A 17,837-nucleotide genomic window follows, 5' to 3' on the forward strand; every position below is an offset into this window, starting at 1 on the left:
TATTGTAAAATAACAATAATTATTATTGTCATTATTATTTGTACTAATCGTCTTTCTTGGATTATTTCTTCCAGACGGCCAAGAGCATCTGCAGGGAGGCGCAGAGGGTCAATTGCCCCCTCGATATCAAACTTTATACAATTAAAAATACATTTCGTAAAATGTTCTTGCTCGCTTCGCTCGCAATGTCTGTTTTGTTCACAGCCTTGTCAAGTTCAGAGCCATAGCCATGGAGCGGCTGGAGTTGGTCGAACGATCTAAATTTAAAAAAACTGCAAAAGGAAATGCCATAGTGCTCCGAAAAAAAAATTGTGAAATTTTAAATCAATATTGTTTTCAGGTTGCAAAAATTTGTATCTAAAAATTTTCTTCCTCGCTTCGCTCGCATTTTTTTTTGTTTTCTCTAATGCATTGTGAATTACCAGAGTTTTGTCTTAAAAGCATCCACACAATTGTTTGGAGGAAAAGAAGCACGGCACATTTCAGAGACAATTTATTTATTCGTTATGGTCTCTATGTTGCTAAAAAAAAAGATTTAAAATTTTATGTAAAGTATTTTGTAATTCTGACATAGCAGCCGAAATGTATGAATGGAAGAATGATTATCTAGAATCTCAAAAATATTATAGATATGATATAACTAATTATGGCATTATACACATACATACATCCGGCGTTCTTGTTGGGACACCCTTTACATGTGGTGAGATAGTAAGTCGACCACTCAACGCAAGCTGCCATCGAGACGAGGAGAATGCAACTGTCAAAAATCCAATTTGTTTAAAATCAGAACCGTGCGTGCGACAGAGCATTCTGAAGAGATACGACACAGTTTACTTTCAAGATGGCTTCCTGTAACCGTAACACATTTCAGACGTTGAGAAAAAACCCTTTTCACCTTATTGTGGAAATAGATAACCTGCGTACTAAGCCGTAGGATGGAGAGGACCTGATAACATTCGACGTTCAGATATATGCGTCGTTACCTTGTATAATAAGCGCGTTAATCTTCACGATGCAGCCTCCTTTACTGCCAAAGATTGATAGAAGTCCGCGAGGAAAAAACTCCTCGCCTTTTAGCAAGCAAATGAATATTCAAGTTAAACACGGCATCGGTACGGTGTGACCGTTAAGGAGGAAAGATTATGAGAATATATATCCGCGCGGACGGATATCAAGAAAGAAAAGGGCCGCTTCTTGGAGGTTCGAAAGTTGAGCTTTATCACCTGAGAGACAGCGAGCACCTCCTCAGATTATGCGCTCCCAGCGTCGAGCACTTGGGTTTAATGCGGCAGTTGCGATGCCGCGACGCAACCGGGTTTATGCAAATTGTCCTCCAGGAGACGAAGTGTTCTGATTCCCCCCGCTGCCTTTATGCGACTTTTGAAGAATATGCCTCAAATGCTAACTGCCGTAAAGTACGTTGCGCGTAAGTGAAAGGCGAAGACGCTGTCGCCCTCTGAACGTTAGGGCTCCTGGATGGACCAAAGTAAATAAGAACTTGAACAACAGATGGCGCTGAGTCTCGTGATCGACTCATTGCTGGAAGAACCCGGAAGAAATATTCTAGGTGGGAAGAAACTATGGATAATTTGAACAATACTTTCGTTTTTTAAAAATAGAGACATAGTCACTCAAATGTGGTGAAAGACTACACACAAATACTCAGGGAACGCTACTGTATCCAATATAATGCGTTTAGAATACAATATAACAAAATGGAACAACAATAAGAATCTGGTAGTTCCTTGAACTACCCAGCGGAGCAAGTGCGTCGCTTGTCGTATTGGCCGTTTTCCCAATACCGTGTATCGTGTCGCATCACCCGCATTGTTCGTACATGCGCAGCAATGCTTGCTTATAGGCAGCTTTCAGACCGACGTGACAAGCCACACGGGGATTTCACACCGAAGCGCCAAGGACTCCAACAGTCCAAGCAAAATATTCACTGCGCGTGCGTGATCAACAGACCAAAGCGACACGTGCAGCTTTGATTCGAAAGAATGCAATGATTACTGGGAGTTCCCTTTGAAGTGAAACGTGTCGCTTCGGTCTGAAAGCTCCCTTAAACTACTCTCCTGTATATAATACAAATCTTGCAACTCAGTATTTGCATCAGCTGCCCGATTGCCATCCAGACCGTAAGGAATATGGAACGATCTTCTTTTGTTAGCTTTTGCTTACCGTGACATCACTCCGTATCCTCCTGGGCGAAGAGGTACACAAATTTCCACACTATCTTTCACGCCTCGCCCAGCCGTGACGCCATTTTACGTCCATACGTCATAAGCAGGCCGTGAGTTATGGGGGCCGCGCGCTATGGGTTTCTGACTGATGTTGACAGGCGGGATGCTGGGAGAGAAAGAGCCTCGCTGACCTTCGGCGGACGAACCCCAGAAGGTCTTCTAACAAGGCGCTCTCCTCCAGGTGGAGACACCTTCTGCACGACGTGTTGAATGCAGTGCATGGTGGAGTCCCTGTGTGATCCGCGCCGTCAAGCATGTATGCTCACGTATGAGCTGGTAGGGGGACCAATGGCAATGGCGTCTCCAGAAAGTTATTTTCTGGTGGGCTCTGCTTCAGGTATCATGGCTGCTGAACTTGTCTTTCTTTCTTTCCAGCTCTTTCTTTTCTCTGTTGCTCTATTTTCTTCATTATAGTTCTCTTGTCTCTCTTTCTTTTCCCTCTCTTACTCTACGCCATTTTTTCTATCCTCTCTCTTACTGGTTCTCTCGCTTCCCTATATCTTTCTTGCAACGTGCCACTACAACCGTAACTCCAGGGTATGGAGCCACGAATTTGGCAACACTCTGCTTCTTGCTCCGGCTAGACAGTTGGAAGCATCAGTTCTCACCCAAGGATCGGGATTAAGACGATCCCCAATCTACCAGGAAGGTAACCACCGCACAGCACAGCACATCACGTCAAATAAAATCAAATATATTATAATAACAATGTCCAAAAACTTTAATCAACGAACGCGCGCGTACTTACTTATATGTTGGGTCCTGCTTGTTCGTAGGCAGTGATAAGCAACTTATTTAACACGACAGAGTCCGCGCACCGCCTTCACCGTTAATAGCAAGACCTCAGGCGCGAGGCATAGCTTAACAGATTCTTTCTTACAATACTACAAACTCATGCCATGAAAATAATACAAGAAAAGCTGATAATGTATATGTCAAATTAATGCTAAATAGCGATAGTAAGCTTTGATTGTGGTTGGCAACAATTAAGAATGTCAACGTGCAACTTTTGACGTCGCCATATACACGTAGCGTCATTCCCCACTCCTAACATAAACAGCCAATAGGAAAACGATATTTTATTGAAAGCGAGGGAGAAATACTTTGCTATAATATTACAATATTAAACTAGGATTTATAACGAAGACTAAATACTTCAATCTTGTCTATTGTTGAGAAATATCGGTATTAGGTAGAAATGTTGTACTTAAACAACAACATTCGCGTGAAATATAGAAATAATCCTAGCCATCTTGGATTTGACATATAATGAAAATGTTGCATATATTATTTTGGATAATTATTAGCCTATAAAATATGAATTGATGTTGCAAAAATATGCGAATAGTATAAGATAAAACATAAATATATACATGAATTATGACAACAATTAAATATAAATAATTTATTCCAAGTTATTAACTTGAAAGTATACGAATAATATAAATTCAAATATATGACTGAAATTTTCCTAACATGGCGGTCGTTACATTCTTTTCTTTATTTCTTTCCTGTGCTACTCTTATTTTATTTTATACAGCTCTCTTACTTCCTCTCTTTCTCTCTTGCTTTCTTTCTTTCTTCATTTCTTCGGCATCTTCCTTCATCCTTACTCTATCTTCGTTTTCTCTCACACATTCTCTCTCCCCCTTCCTCCCCACCCTCTTTCCATCTAGGTCCTTCCCTTAATGTCCATCTCTTTCTATGTCCTTCCCTCTATGTTCATATTTTTCTAGGCCCTTCCTAGTACACCATGGACTGCATTTTGCAGAGTAAGAAGGTTTGTTTATATCACGCTGCCTGGTGACCGAACTCGCTTGTGTCTGAGGAAGCTTTAAGACCGAAGCGACACGCGACACGGGGGTCTCAAACCAAAGTAACAAGCGATACTGCGCATGCGCTACCAACACCGAGGCGACACGAAGCATGATATTGAGGCACACGGTTCCAGTCCGAGCGACAGATGCGGTAAATATAACAAAAATACAAATGCCAGAATGTGTTTCTTTAAAAATTATGTTTATGACATTAATGAACCTTTTGGTGTAATGCCCTACATGACTTTAATTCTCGTGGAAATTGCCACATTAAGGGTTACGAGGGGGATTCAAATTTCCGATCATTAAAGCCGTTGGGCGAGTTCAGTCCTGTCGTTAACCGTGCTTTTTGCATAAGGCTGACGTTACGTTATTTGGACTGATTTCCTGTCGAATCCCAAGTCAGCGGAGTTTTAAAGATCCGCTGAAGGTCGCCGGTGTAATATGCTTGTAAGAAGCTACTTCCAGCGCTTCAGCCGGACCCCTTGGCGAAGAGATTAGACTATCGAGCTGTGACGCCAGGGATCCCGGGTTCGAGTTACGCCTTTGGCGCCTTTGACGTGATATTTTCTCCCGTATTGATAAAAATCACAATAACAGGATTTAGTGGACTGTTCACCATGTTCATTAATATCCTCGAGACCACCGTACCAAAATTTGGTTTTAATATCTAGCAGTTTTTGCATTCATAGAAATGTTGCCAGGAAAAGAATAAGACATGAAGAACTCTGCATACTACTGACACCAGAGCCTCTAGCGGATTTCATCATGAAGCAGAACTCTCCCCCCTTGTTTCCGCTTTAACCAAGTAATTCAGAAGACGCATTACTTACCAAAAGGTTGCAGGTGAAAGGGCAGTAGGGGCACCGGTAGGGCTTAGCCCCCGTGTGCAGCCGTAGGTGACGCCGCAGCTGCGAAGACAAGCGGGCGGAGAACGAACAGTGGGGGCACTTATGCGACCTCTCCCCCAGGTGGATTTTGTTGTGCCTGGAAATAAGAAAAAAATATCAGTTTCGCGATTGACGCTAACACCTGATTCATTAATGATTTTCTATAAGTTTCTCAACCTCTTGAACCAAACTGGAAGAATATGGTAAAATGGTTTGGGAACGAATATCTCCATAAGTGACTGACGATACCACCTTTAAGCCCAAATCACAACTAGGAAGTGAGGTGGTTTGCAGTAGGGCTGCTTGAATTTTCATACTGAAACGTGTGTTGAGAAAAGAATATTGCTTAAGAAATTGTAAAAAAAAAATTGGGACGATGTCGCTTAAATATTGAGTGGTATACATATTTTTGGTAATTTTACATATTTTTTTTAAAACTTTGTATATTAATGTCAATAAGGGTTACTTAGATGAATGAACAAGAACAAGAACAATGTCCATGCCTTACCCGAACAGAGAACTAGGGATTTCAAAATCCAAATAACATTTTATCCGGATATCAGATAATTTTCTATCCGGAAATCCGATATTCTGATATCCGGATATATGGATTATCCGGATATTCGATATCCGAATTATCCGTTCCATACGAATTATATAGTGTTGGCCACGAGACGAGACTTTGGCCTGTCTCGTCTCGTGGAAATGCTGTCTCGTCTCGAAAATATTCGTTTGTCTGAAGACACATGGTCAATCTCGTCTCGTCTCGAATTTTTAAAAGCCTGTCCCGTCTCGTCCCGTGGGCAACACTAGAATTATACGGATTATCCGTTGCATCCGAAACGGATAATTTGAAATCCGGATGTTGTGGCCATACCTACAGACACAAATATGTTGACCATAGTCACACATTGCTGCTAATGATATGCATTTGATGCATGAATCCATCTAAGGGTATTTCTATCAGCTGTTGTTCTTGTCAGATGCACAAAAATGCATAAATTGAGAAAATCAGACATTCTCAATTGAAGGAAAGTAAAATTCCACGTTTGACTGTGTAAATTCATGATCTAAAAGTGCATCAGTATTGATTTGATTCATTTAGAGTTCTACATGCAGGAGTCGAACCTACAGCCCTTGACTTCGCAGAATAATTGAGTGCTACAGAGCAGTAAGAGGGTGTACCGTAAAATTACTGAAATTTCTTATTTGTTGTTTAAGCAAGATTTCTCTTCGGAGGGGCTGGAATTCTAAGGCCCGCTTTAGACGAAAATATTTTCCTTACCGTTTGTTTTTCTTAACATTTATGCCATGACAAAAATGCTACCGTGTAAAGTGAGAAATCTTATGGCATTTCAGATGCCATGGCATATTTCATGGCATTTCTCAAGGATTGGCTCGGTCCGAATCATTTTTCGTAGCGTAACCAATCAGAAGCGACCTCTAGGTCACGAGCGCAGTTGTAATGGCGGCCGCGTGAGATGTAAACAACGTATCACTTCACACTTTTAAACGACGATATCTATTCAACCTAGAGGAATATCGCTTCGTATTAAATGGTTTTAGGTAGAGAAGAATGGCACTGATTAAATACATACTTTACAACGTTTACTGTACACGTATGGAAGAATTTTTTAGATTTTTTCAATTGGAAACATCGTGCACTCGCCATATATGGTGTAACTCGATGTGCCTTTCGTGCTGTATGTATCATACAATGTAATCTCAACAGCTAACCGAAATGTTCCATGAGATGCTTTCGTTTAAAGTACTATCTGCTATAAGATTTTTGGAAGCATTTACGTAGCATTTATGCTAGCAAAAATGTTAAAGGAAATGCTTTCGTCTAAAGCCGGCTTAAAGGTGGATACTACATAGCTGTTCTAGACGGAGGGCGGTATACGAAATGAAGTATTTAGCAATTACCATTTTTAGTCTTCGACTTGAGAATTATTTTTTAAAAAAGATGGTAATTGGGGCCATTTTAAAGAAGTTTGAATTTACCACTTTGGTTTTTCCCAAGATCTTTACTTCTTTTCATTTCAAAATATTGATTTTCTCAAAATTTCGGGAGGAGCTATAGTCCCATCAACCCCCCTGCTGCGTACGACAGTGGTCAGAGCCATCATAAGTTATTGCCTTCATTATGAGCAAAAGTAAAATTAAAAATTGTGCTAACTTAAAGGTTACTATTTATCTTTATTCATCTCTGTAGATATAAACAAGATGCGACAGATTTCATTATACAGTTTGAAATTCCCAAACTATATATTGTAATATAAACTCATGATAAAACACTTATATTGCTGCAAAAACATTTCATTTGGTGATTATGATTTGAAAATAATGTCAGTGAGATGAGCTCCATTGTGGTACATAACAGATTCCATCGTGGAATCTTCTGAATTTCAGCTCTTATGAATTCCTTCAGCTCTTCGGTAGTGTGGGGTCGATTCACGTACACCTTTTGTTTTAAATATCCCCACAAGAAAAATCGTATGGAGATAAGTCTGGCGAGCGTCAAGGCCACGTGCAGTCACCATTACGTTGCAGTAGCTGAGTCATTGTTTTTGAAAAACAGCTCCACAGCATACGCGCGGTGCTCACTTGACCAGACCTCCATGTCTACTGAAGGCTTTGAGCTGCTTCACTAAATAACGAATGAAACAGCGCGGTATCTATCGGCAGACGTGAATGGCGCTAATTTCAAACTGTCTAATGAATTCTGCCGCACCTTGTATAATGTATACATTGGAGCACGTAAAAATTATACGACTTTTTGTAGTACTTCGATAAGTCTCAGTCATCCTACCAGGATATGACTTATATCTAGCAATTTGCTGTTTGATTTTAAAAGTTTGGTAGTTTCGTTCATACATTATATTACGTAGTTTCATATAAGTAGAGATCCTACCTAGTTTCAGTTTTCAACTTTTTTTTAAAGGAGTAAGCTTCAACTTGTAGCGTTTTTACAATATGTTGTCGTATGTTCAAATTCATTTATAATTATTAATTGTAATTTATTTAAACTAGGTGATGTCATTGATGACGAATCGGAAGTACAAGGAAGGTTTTAAGTTGATGGAGAAGAGGACATACTCCAAAAGATAGACAGGGACGCAGGGAAGTGGTAAGTTACAATGAACATTTCTTTGGTAGTCTATGCCGTGTTGTATCATACTTTGCGTGTGTCAGCATGTTTAAAGGTAGATAAATTCCTATGTTTGGGAGCGTTCTGAGAAACAGACAGTTTGTGTCCAGTTGCGGATGTTATGGAAGACAAAAAGTTTGTTTCAAAATTGTCTTGTCCTCAGTGATGTAAAAGGCTAGTGACTAGGGAGACTCCTTTGTCGAAAACTGGCGGTTTTTGTTCCTCGCATTGTCTGTGTCGTCATCTTTAGAATGTTACATAGTTGCTACAGCAATGATAGATAGATGATAGAATTCCAGTGCTTTGATCCATTGACGCACTCAGACGTGGGCTTACTGGGTCCGGCGATACCTAATTTTTTTACCAATTTACACTGTTCTACAATCGAATTTTTGCAAGAATAATAGTACTGAGTTCGAAAATCATATTAACTGTTCACGTTTAAATGTTATGTAAGGGTATATACATGTAGATGAAACCAGCAACAAATGTCTTGTGGTATACCCTATATATAGGCATATTTTTCTTCGCAATCTCGATAACACCGTAAAACGTTAATCATTTTGTTATAAGTGGATAAAATTACATGCTAATCAGATTTTTTTCATTTATACTAAGTCGCAAAGTAATACAAATGTAGCATTTTACGTAATTTTTCGTGTTCCTAATGAATTTTCACATTTTTTACATGTTCTGTGAATGACGCCATCCTAAAAAAAGTTAAATTCTATCAAAGTTCAATGTGTTTAATAACTTTCTGGCAATTTATTGTAGTATTTTACGAACACAGTAGTCACAATTTATATACGTTATTGAAGTTGGAGACCCACCGGAAAAAATTCTGGCTAAGCACCTGCTTAGGTCTGCAAATACATTTCGTTTGCAAACGAAATGCCTTTTTTCGATCATTAACTACACTTTTGTGATTACATGAACTGAACAGTTTCGTTGTTTAAAATTACCAGCGATTCCCGAATGACGCAGTGGTAATGTTGCCTTATAATCAAGAGTTCCCGGGTTCGATACCAGGTGGAGGCACATAGTGGTTCGGATCCCACTTTAGACTGTAGGTTCAGTCCCGATTAGCAAGCAAAAACTCAACCTAAAATTACCACAAGGCCTATATGGTCTTACTCCTGTTTCTTTTTAAGTTTGTAAACCTAGCTTTATTCTGGATTTTTATCAACATTTATTTCATTAATATTAATTGGTTTCTAAAATAAGCAAGAGTCAATAAAATAAATATTAATTTTCAGATTTTTAGCTCAGGTGTCTTTTATCCCAGATTACAATACAAAATGTTTGGTTAACACAATAGCATTTTAAAAATTATCAAAACCCACACGGTATTTTCCCCACCTGAGATTGGATTGAAATTTAAGCATTCCAGATACGAATCCACCACCGTGGCACCACTGTTGCTGCTCCAGTTCGAATTCCCCATCTCTAAACGAACCGAACAGAAATGTAGAAGGCCGAACCGATGGGGGGGAAAAAACAACAAGAAAACAGGTGCATGACGAAACAGCCGAGTTTATCTCGTGTGTCAAAATATGCAAAAACTGGTCGCATTAAACGGCTCTCCAGCCCGATCACACATCTTCGACTTGACGTGAAAGGAACGCCTCGCTCAAATATAACAAATTGTGCTTTCCCCGTAAGAAAAGAGGGGGCCCACACAGGGAACGTACGGGGAATTTTTATTTACGACATGGCCGCGGACTTTATATGATTCATGCCGGTTCAGGGAAACTCTTCTCAGCCCCGTAGAGTACTTGGTACTTGTAATTAACGATTAATAAGTAGATTACGAGAGGTTAATTACGGCGAGTGTTTCGCACTGACCTTTCGCTTGTTGCTACGGCAAAAATTTTCTTCCACACGATTATTTATATCATCCGAAAAGATCGTCATGGAACAATGATTATATGAACGTGTCAGATGAATTTCGCGTTCTTTTAACTTACTATAAACCGTGCTGCCATCTGGTGCTTAGTTTGAGTTAGTTCATGATCAAAATATTCAAAGCAAGGACTCCTGATCACAGACATCTAGTACCAGACTGGAAAAGTTGTGGATATGAAACCTCACATCTTCGAGCACAGCAAATATGGCGGTGACGTGAATCATAAGAAAATGGTCATATGCTCAGTATTGGCATGAGTGAAGCATATTAGTTACCTTCATATTAGCAACTACAATTAGTTACCTTCAACGAAGAACAAGTATAGTACATTATTGAATGTTTCGGCCGTACAATCATGAAATGGTTATTACTTGTCTAGTGTTGTCTTTTACTTGTCTACTTGTCTGATCGATAGGCACTAAAGCTCTCAAAATAGCCAAGCGGAAAAGGAACAGAAAATGACAAAAACTGAAGGACATCAACAGATTTTCATCATTAGGCACTCAAAACACAGTTACCTTGGAAATGGGCGCTTATGATTAAAATAGGCCACATCAGACAGTGAAAAAACTTAAACGGATTTTAAACTCAACAAACCTTTCCTGAGTGGGAAACAAAAATACATTTTAGGGTGCACTAAATACCAATACAGCACCACTGCTTCATCCTTCGTTCGCACACGACATATTTAATGAACGAAGGATTAGAGCTTTGCTATTTTCTTCGGAGGACCGATGTGATCGCGCATAACAGTAGAGAAGGGGAGAAAGCGAGAGGACGGAGCAAAGCAGTTCGCGCTGCTGCAAACAGCTATTAGCTGCAGCAGTGTTGACCCCTCTCACGCGTTCATTGATCGACCCCTCTAGAGTCACTACATGCGCAGAGCACTCGTTTTCGCTCGCTTCCTACACAGACTACTGGCACAGAGTACAGTTGGAAATTGTTCACAATTCAGAGCAACAGTTATCATTAGTGATATGGGGTGACATATATCATTGGGGAAGCAGCCCCAGAAAAATTAAGAAAATCAAGAATATTCAAGGCCATTCTACTTTCGTGACGATCTTTAATTAGTGGCTATTTGAACGCGAAAAGTAGTTTTTCTGTCTTTGCAAACTCATGTCATTTCTTGATAAAAATATCCTTTGCTTTCAATGTTTCTAAAAGATTCAAACGATCACGATCATGAATAAGTTATTCTTGTGTCAAAAATCAGGGCCTCCCCGATGGCGCAGTGGTTGCGTCGTTGCCTTGTAATCAAGTGGTCCCGGGTTCGATGCCCGGTGGAGGCACATACCGATTCGGACCCCACTTAAAACTGTAGGTCCAGTTCCGATTAGCCTTACTGTGCATAAAGTGGACTTAAAACACCAAATCAATCAATCAATTGTGTCAAAAAATCAGAGTTTTTGCGTCTCCTTTGCTCCAAAGCTCTTAACTACAATTTTAAAAAATGCCTCGTTGATCTGCCTCAACGCTAGAAATGGCATTGGTACAAAAAAAAATCCTGTATGTAGATATTTAACCGTACAGTTTGTGACACTATGGTAGCTACAGCAGCAGACCTTACTGATGGTACTGGGATTGCATTTCAGTCCCTGCTGATTGGGCTAAAGATATCGTGTATGGAAGCTAGCCTGTTATTGGATGGTTCAAGGTCACAGAGTCCCGTTTTCAATTCTTGCTTCCCCTGGGTTCGGAGTTTTAGCCGAGGGTTTTGTCAAATCGTCACAAGATGGTGCTAAGAGTTGCCATCTCAAAAACGAATCGGTTGGGAGGACTACAAGTTCAATCCTTTGAGATGGTACAAAATAATTATAGAAAAAAAAATAAGTAAAAATAAAGCAATTTGCAAACTGAAATACTGTGGGCCAGCACTGCTGGCCTTGATGTACTGGAATGCACCCGCATCGTTACCTCATATCTTCACAAAGAACCACCCACCTGATAAGCATGGCCTTCGTCTTGCCTGAGTAGGCGCACACGTCACACAAGTAGGGCCGCTCGTCGGAGTGGACTCTGCTGTGGGCCCTCAGCTCGCCCTGGGATCGGCAGGAGAAGACGCATCCAGGGAAGGGGCACTTCACCTCCTTCCCCACGTGGAGCTTCATGTGTTGACTCAGGCTGTACCTGCAAAAGACCATCACACACGTGTATCTCATTCTGGAACACCATGAGCAAAATGATACATATATGGTGTGAACAAAATGACCTACGGTGAAACAAGTTACACAGTACTGGAGGGGGTTAAAAATTGTCTGAAGAGCATACAGGGTGTCCAAAACGTCACACAACTGAGACAAAAAGCGATAGAAGCATGAAACACTGCGATATGAAATCTTACTGTGCCCTCAGTGCACGATGGAGGAATTACTAGCTGGGAGGATGATTTGCCCAGTTTGGAGCAAGATGGGCGGGGGGATGCTGTGGGTGGATTGATTTGATTGATTGATTAATTTCCTTTATTGTACTTCGCTTTTGGCTAATTTGCGAAGATGGGGATGAGTGATGATATGAAAATTGATGAATGAACATTCACAAACATCCATGCCCAGGCCGGGATTCGAACCCGGGACCCCTGGCGTCGTACGGCAATGTACTAAACACTCCGCCACGGGGTCCGGCTCTGTGGGTGGAGGATGCCTATGCAAATTATACTAGTGGGGGATGCCTTATCAGAATGTTCTTAATTGAGGGTAGCATCCCCTCATTTTGATCACTGAGGGGAAAACTCCTGCGAGAGTCCTTGAATAGAAATAAATTCCCCGATTGATTCATTTGGCTTATTAGAGTTCGCTTTCTGCCACTTTTTGGATAATCGCGAAGATAATGATGAATGGTGGCATGATGAACCCAGTACCCTTGACGTCCTAGTGCGCTGTGCTAACCACTCCACCACTGCGGTCAGCAAAGGATCCTCGAATTAGGCTCCTTTCCTCTGTATAGAGTTCGTAGATGGTGATATTGCTCGCTCACCTTTCAACAGACTAGAACTTCACTTTCAAAATGGGGGAAAAAAAAATCTGAGAGAAAATGTATTTCGCTAACGAATGTCCGAGAATAACGCATCACCGTCCCCCACAAAACCAAAGAAAAGCCCCTTCGCAAAGGTAATCAATCAAAACTTCCCAACTGACGAGTCCACTGCTACGGTGGCGCCGCTCTTTTGGCAGACGGATTGGCCTATAATTACAGGCGTAAGAGCGCCCTCTCCTCCCAGGGCTCCCTTTGAAGTTCCCCGTCAGTCCGATTGTCGATTGCGCCAGAGGAAGCGAGCGTCACGTACTCAGAGTTCATCAGGTTAAGCGAGGCTGTCCGTTTACCTAGGAAACCAACCTCAGGGGCAGAAATCGAGTTAAAGATGGGAAATGCCGCAAGATGGCGCTTGGGAACTGGAAACAGGTGTTGATGGGTGCTGGTGGGTACTGTTACCGATCTATCTCCAGAGGGACTTTATCTGGAGAGAAAAGTCGGAGGTTGGAAACACTTTTTGTACATAGAAAGTAGATCTGCGAACAGACACGCATCTAGAAATATATTTCGGTGAGGGGGGGGGGGTTCGAACCAAGAGTCTCAGAAATAATAATACAAATGTTTAATACGTTAATATAATTTATAGGTCTATTCATAATAATCAAGTGCATAGACAGGTGCTTTTGAGGAAGTCATGAAAAGTCAGAACGCCAATAGAAGAGGAAGAAAGATGAACACATTTGGATGAGCTGATGTGATTGATGAATGGAACACGACGTGTTGAGGATGAAAGCTATGAATGCAGGAAGTTGGAGACTGCAGGAACGAGCAAAATATCAAATAAGCAAACGAGAGAACCGTGGGCGATGCAATCAGCTGCTTCCCACGTAATTCTGCCCCTGCGTTGCCAAAATGTTCGGCGTTCTTCGACACATAAACGTCACCTTCATTCAGTGCAAAGTGTTTGTATCGCCAAGAAGGGGAAACCAATACACAGCGAAAGCAGATGTAACGTTGTTGATTTTTTGACAACCTAACAAGGATAGGAATGTATACACGTGAGGGCACAAGCCATGAGGAAGCGAAAGCAGAAACAAGTGACTGTATACTTTAGTTCACTATAGTTGGTAGGGGTCTTCTTGGTATGACTCTACGAAGTGAGGTTTCAACCAGGGCTCGAAATAGAAAATTTCACGAAACGGAAAACAGCATTTTTGTTCACCTAACTCTGCGGCGATAGGTGAATTTTAATAGAAAATTTTCAATGGTAACTTCTACCACCGCCGTAGTGTTAGGCAAGACACATAACGCCTTGCAAACAACCGAGCATTTCAGGATCTAGGTGTTCCATTTTTATTGCGGTGGCTGTACGTATCCTCAATACTCTGCCTTGGGCCCGTTTTAGACGCAAGCATTTTCCTTAACATTTATGCCATGACCAAAAAGCTACCATGTAAAGTGTTACGGCATTTCAGATACCATGGCATATTTCATGGCATTTCTCAATGATACAACCCGTCCTATTTTCGTAGCATAACCAATCAGAAGCAACCTCTATGTCACGAGTGCATATGTAATGGCGGCCGCGTGAGATGTAAACAACGTATCACTTCACACTTTTAAACGACGATAACTATTCAACCCAGAGGAATATCCCTTCGTATTAAATGGTTTTAGGTAGAGAAGAATGGCGCTGATTAAATACATACTTTACAACGTTTACTGTACACGTATGGAAGAATATTTTAGCTTTTTCAATTGTAAACACCGTGCACACAGCATTGAGATGGTGTAACTCGACGTGCCTTTCGTGCTATATGTATTGTACATTGTAATTGAAACAGCTAACCGAAATGTTCCATAAATATAAAAATGTATGTATGTGTGTAGGTGTGTGTGTGTGTGTGTGTATATGTTTGTTCCGGCATAACTCTCCAACGCCTGGAGCAATTTCAACCAAACTTGGTATACTTATCACTTGCAATCTGGAAATAATATTTTTGGGGTAGGACACCCCTGGCACCCCTAGGGGTGGGGTGGGAAGGGGTGACATGTAAAAATAATCCAAAACGACCGATATTAAATTCCGCACAAACAGACATCCGTGACTCTATGCAATCCCGCACAACGATAGTGTTTCTCGGGTTGTCTAACATTCAGGCTGATATGACTTTGTGTTGCGAAAATGACCGATATTAGTGTGGAATCCATATTTACGTGGTCGCAAGATGAATAGTGACACTCCCAATGCCGTTCAACTCCAAGACACCCCTGGTACCCCTAGGGGTGGGGGGTTGGAATGGGGTGACATGTAAAACGACCGATATTACTGTGGAATCCATAGTTCACGGGGTCGCTAAGATGAATAGTGACACTCCCAATACCGTTCAACTCCAAATTCATTTTGCACTATAGTTAGAATTTATTATTTTCCTGTCTAATGGAAGATTGGGATAAATAAATACCCGGGCAACGCCGGGTAATCAGCTAGTGTTCCATAAAATGCTTTCGTTTAAAGTACTATCTGTTATAAGATTTTTGGAAGCATTTACGTAGCATTTATGCTAGCAAAAATGTTAAAGAAAATGCTTTCGTCTAAAGCCTTTACGCTATCTACGAAACCTGAAACCCAGAGACTAAAATTAGAAGAAAAATCGATTAGAAATTGTGAATAAAATTCTTCATTTCAATAAGATGATGATGGTTATTCTGGAGATAGTAACTACGGAATTTGCAACCTGGCCGCCGTTGGCATGGCAACATGACCCGCTTGAAGACGCCGAGACAGAACACAATGGGTGTGTCTAACTACTTATACACTGTGTTTACGCGAGCCTAGTCTTCTCCCTTCCTCCATAGCCTAGGACCACGTGTCATAGTGAGATGGAGCAGATCTTGGACTCAATGTGCGCCACTGATACATACTTATGAAGAGGTGATGGTGTTCTGTAGCTCCCATAGCCCACTTTCAAATGGAGTTTCGTCACTGCGTTTGAAGATTCCTGTATACCCTCTAGAACACTGTCTCCCAACCACTGGGCCGCGGTCCGCTATCGGGTAGCGAGATATTCTGAGTTCGTTCAGCAATTTTCATTGACAAGTATTTTGTAGTGGAAATATTGAGACTAATTAGAATTTTATTTCGGTGTTCAAAAGACCAACGAAAATCGACAATTACCAACTAATTAATGATTGATTGATTAATTTGGTGTTTTAAGTCCACTTTATGCACAGAAAGGCTAATCGGGACTGGACCTACAGTTTAAATTGGATCCGAACCACTATGTGCCTCCACCGGGTATCGAACCCAGGAACCCTTGATTACAAGGCGACGACGCTACCACTGCGCCAGCGGGGAGGCACCAAATTAATTAATGATGTTGGCCTGAGGAAACTAGAACATTTCATTAGAGTCAGTGGTTGGCAACTAATTTGAACTTAATTATATATTTGTCAACAGGGTAGACATAATTCAACTGTGCTAAAAAAAAATAGAAAGGCATTTATAAGTATTGAAACTGTTACAGAAACAAAGGCTGTGGTCTCACAAAGGTTGGGAACCAATGTGGTTCTAGAAAATTATTTTGTGCGTGCGTCAAAAACATCCAGACCCTGACAGGACTCGAACCCGGACCAGCTGACCACAAAAGCCCAGAGCTCAACAGTTTACCTCTCTCTCCTTGCGCTTTTACAAGAGCTCACCTTCATTTGTTTTTAGGTCTGTTGATGAACGCCTCGGGGGGCTTTCCCTCTTGTGTGACTGTTTAAAGACCCTCCCCCCCCCCCCTCCACGACGGCGGAACTCTTAACTGACTGCCTCCCTTCTCTCCTTGATGGCTCCGCAATATTTATTCTAGCCCCTCATGAAATATGGCGCTCGTCATAATGAAGCTGAGTAAAAACACAAAGTAGTAATTACTATTTATCACTCGGAAAAACTATATCGAATCATGCCAATCTGGGGGAGGGCGGGAAATTTTCAACTTGGGGATTTATTGCGTGCTTTAGACTGAGATACTCGTAAATCTGTTGGTGCGAAGGCTCTGTGACGTGCTGCGAGGCGGGAGATGGGGGGGAGGGGTGGGGTGGGTGGGGAAAAAAAGGAAGAAGGGGATTAGAAAGATGAACAGTGGACGCTCAAAAGCCCTTCTGTCTCTCTCTCTCATTCTCTTTCTTCTGCGCCGACTTGCGCATGCGTCGCGTGAGGCTTGCTCGCTTTAGTTGAAGGCGCCGCAAGGAAGTGTTGCCAACCTTTTTTGCTGAAAAGTGCCCAAATTGAGCTGGTTCTTTATGCGAATGCCGATCGCTAGGTAGAATTTCCATACACTTTTTTTTTAAAAAAATATTTTAAGCCTCTTAGCGCCAAAACCTCTCCATATTTTCAAGTTTTCTCAAGTGATTTATTTTCTTTGCAATTTCCTGTTAGTGTTTTATTTCCAAGTGGTAGGTACGGTATGTAGTATATAAAGCATGAATCAATTAATTCGAAATAGCAATCTTTTTCTGCTCCACGGGTTACTATGTCAAAGGCTTAGTATAAGTCTAATTTTCAATTATTATTCGCTAATCATGAAATAATGAAGGTCATTGAAAATGGTCTTGGCCAGCAGTTATTTCAATATTTTCCCGAGCTCTACTTCTTGTATACAAACACAAGACCGAATGTGTCAGTTTGAATGTGTCAAGAGGGTCGGATCGTAATTGAGCTAAAAACATAAGAAGTTTCCAGTAAAATAATTAATAATAAAGTTTGAAGATAAAGCATATTTTGTAAATTTAATATCTGATTCATTAATTTTCGTTATTTATCGTCGCTTTTGTGCCACTTTTGGTAAATCGCGACGTTGAGGATGA

The 17,837-nt window shown here is 41.0% G+C and overlaps 1 protein-coding gene across 1 annotated transcript in view; it reads right to left on the bottom strand.

Annotated features, from left to right (window-relative positions):
- The window catches only part of LOC145990271 (uncharacterized), an 89,111-nt gene that overhangs the window by 17,711 nt on the left and 53,563 nt on the right, over window positions 1-17,837 (bottom strand). The window contains exons 3-4 of the mRNA XM_083125990.1: window positions 11,955-12,140; window positions 4,897-5,050 (exon numbers count right to left, since the gene is read on the bottom strand). Coding sequence (XP_082982116.1) covers window positions 4,897-5,050; window positions 11,955-12,140 — 340 coding nt within the window. The remainder of the gene's footprint in view (window positions 1-4,896; window positions 5,051-11,954; window positions 12,141-17,837) is intronic.

Source organism: Lepisma saccharinum, chromosome 1, assembly GCF_977018435.1.
Source record: "Lepisma saccharinum chromosome 1, izLepSacc3.1, whole genome shotgun sequence".
NCBI classification, from domain to species: Eukaryota; Metazoa; Arthropoda; class Insecta; order Zygentoma; family Lepismatidae; genus Lepisma; species Lepisma saccharinum.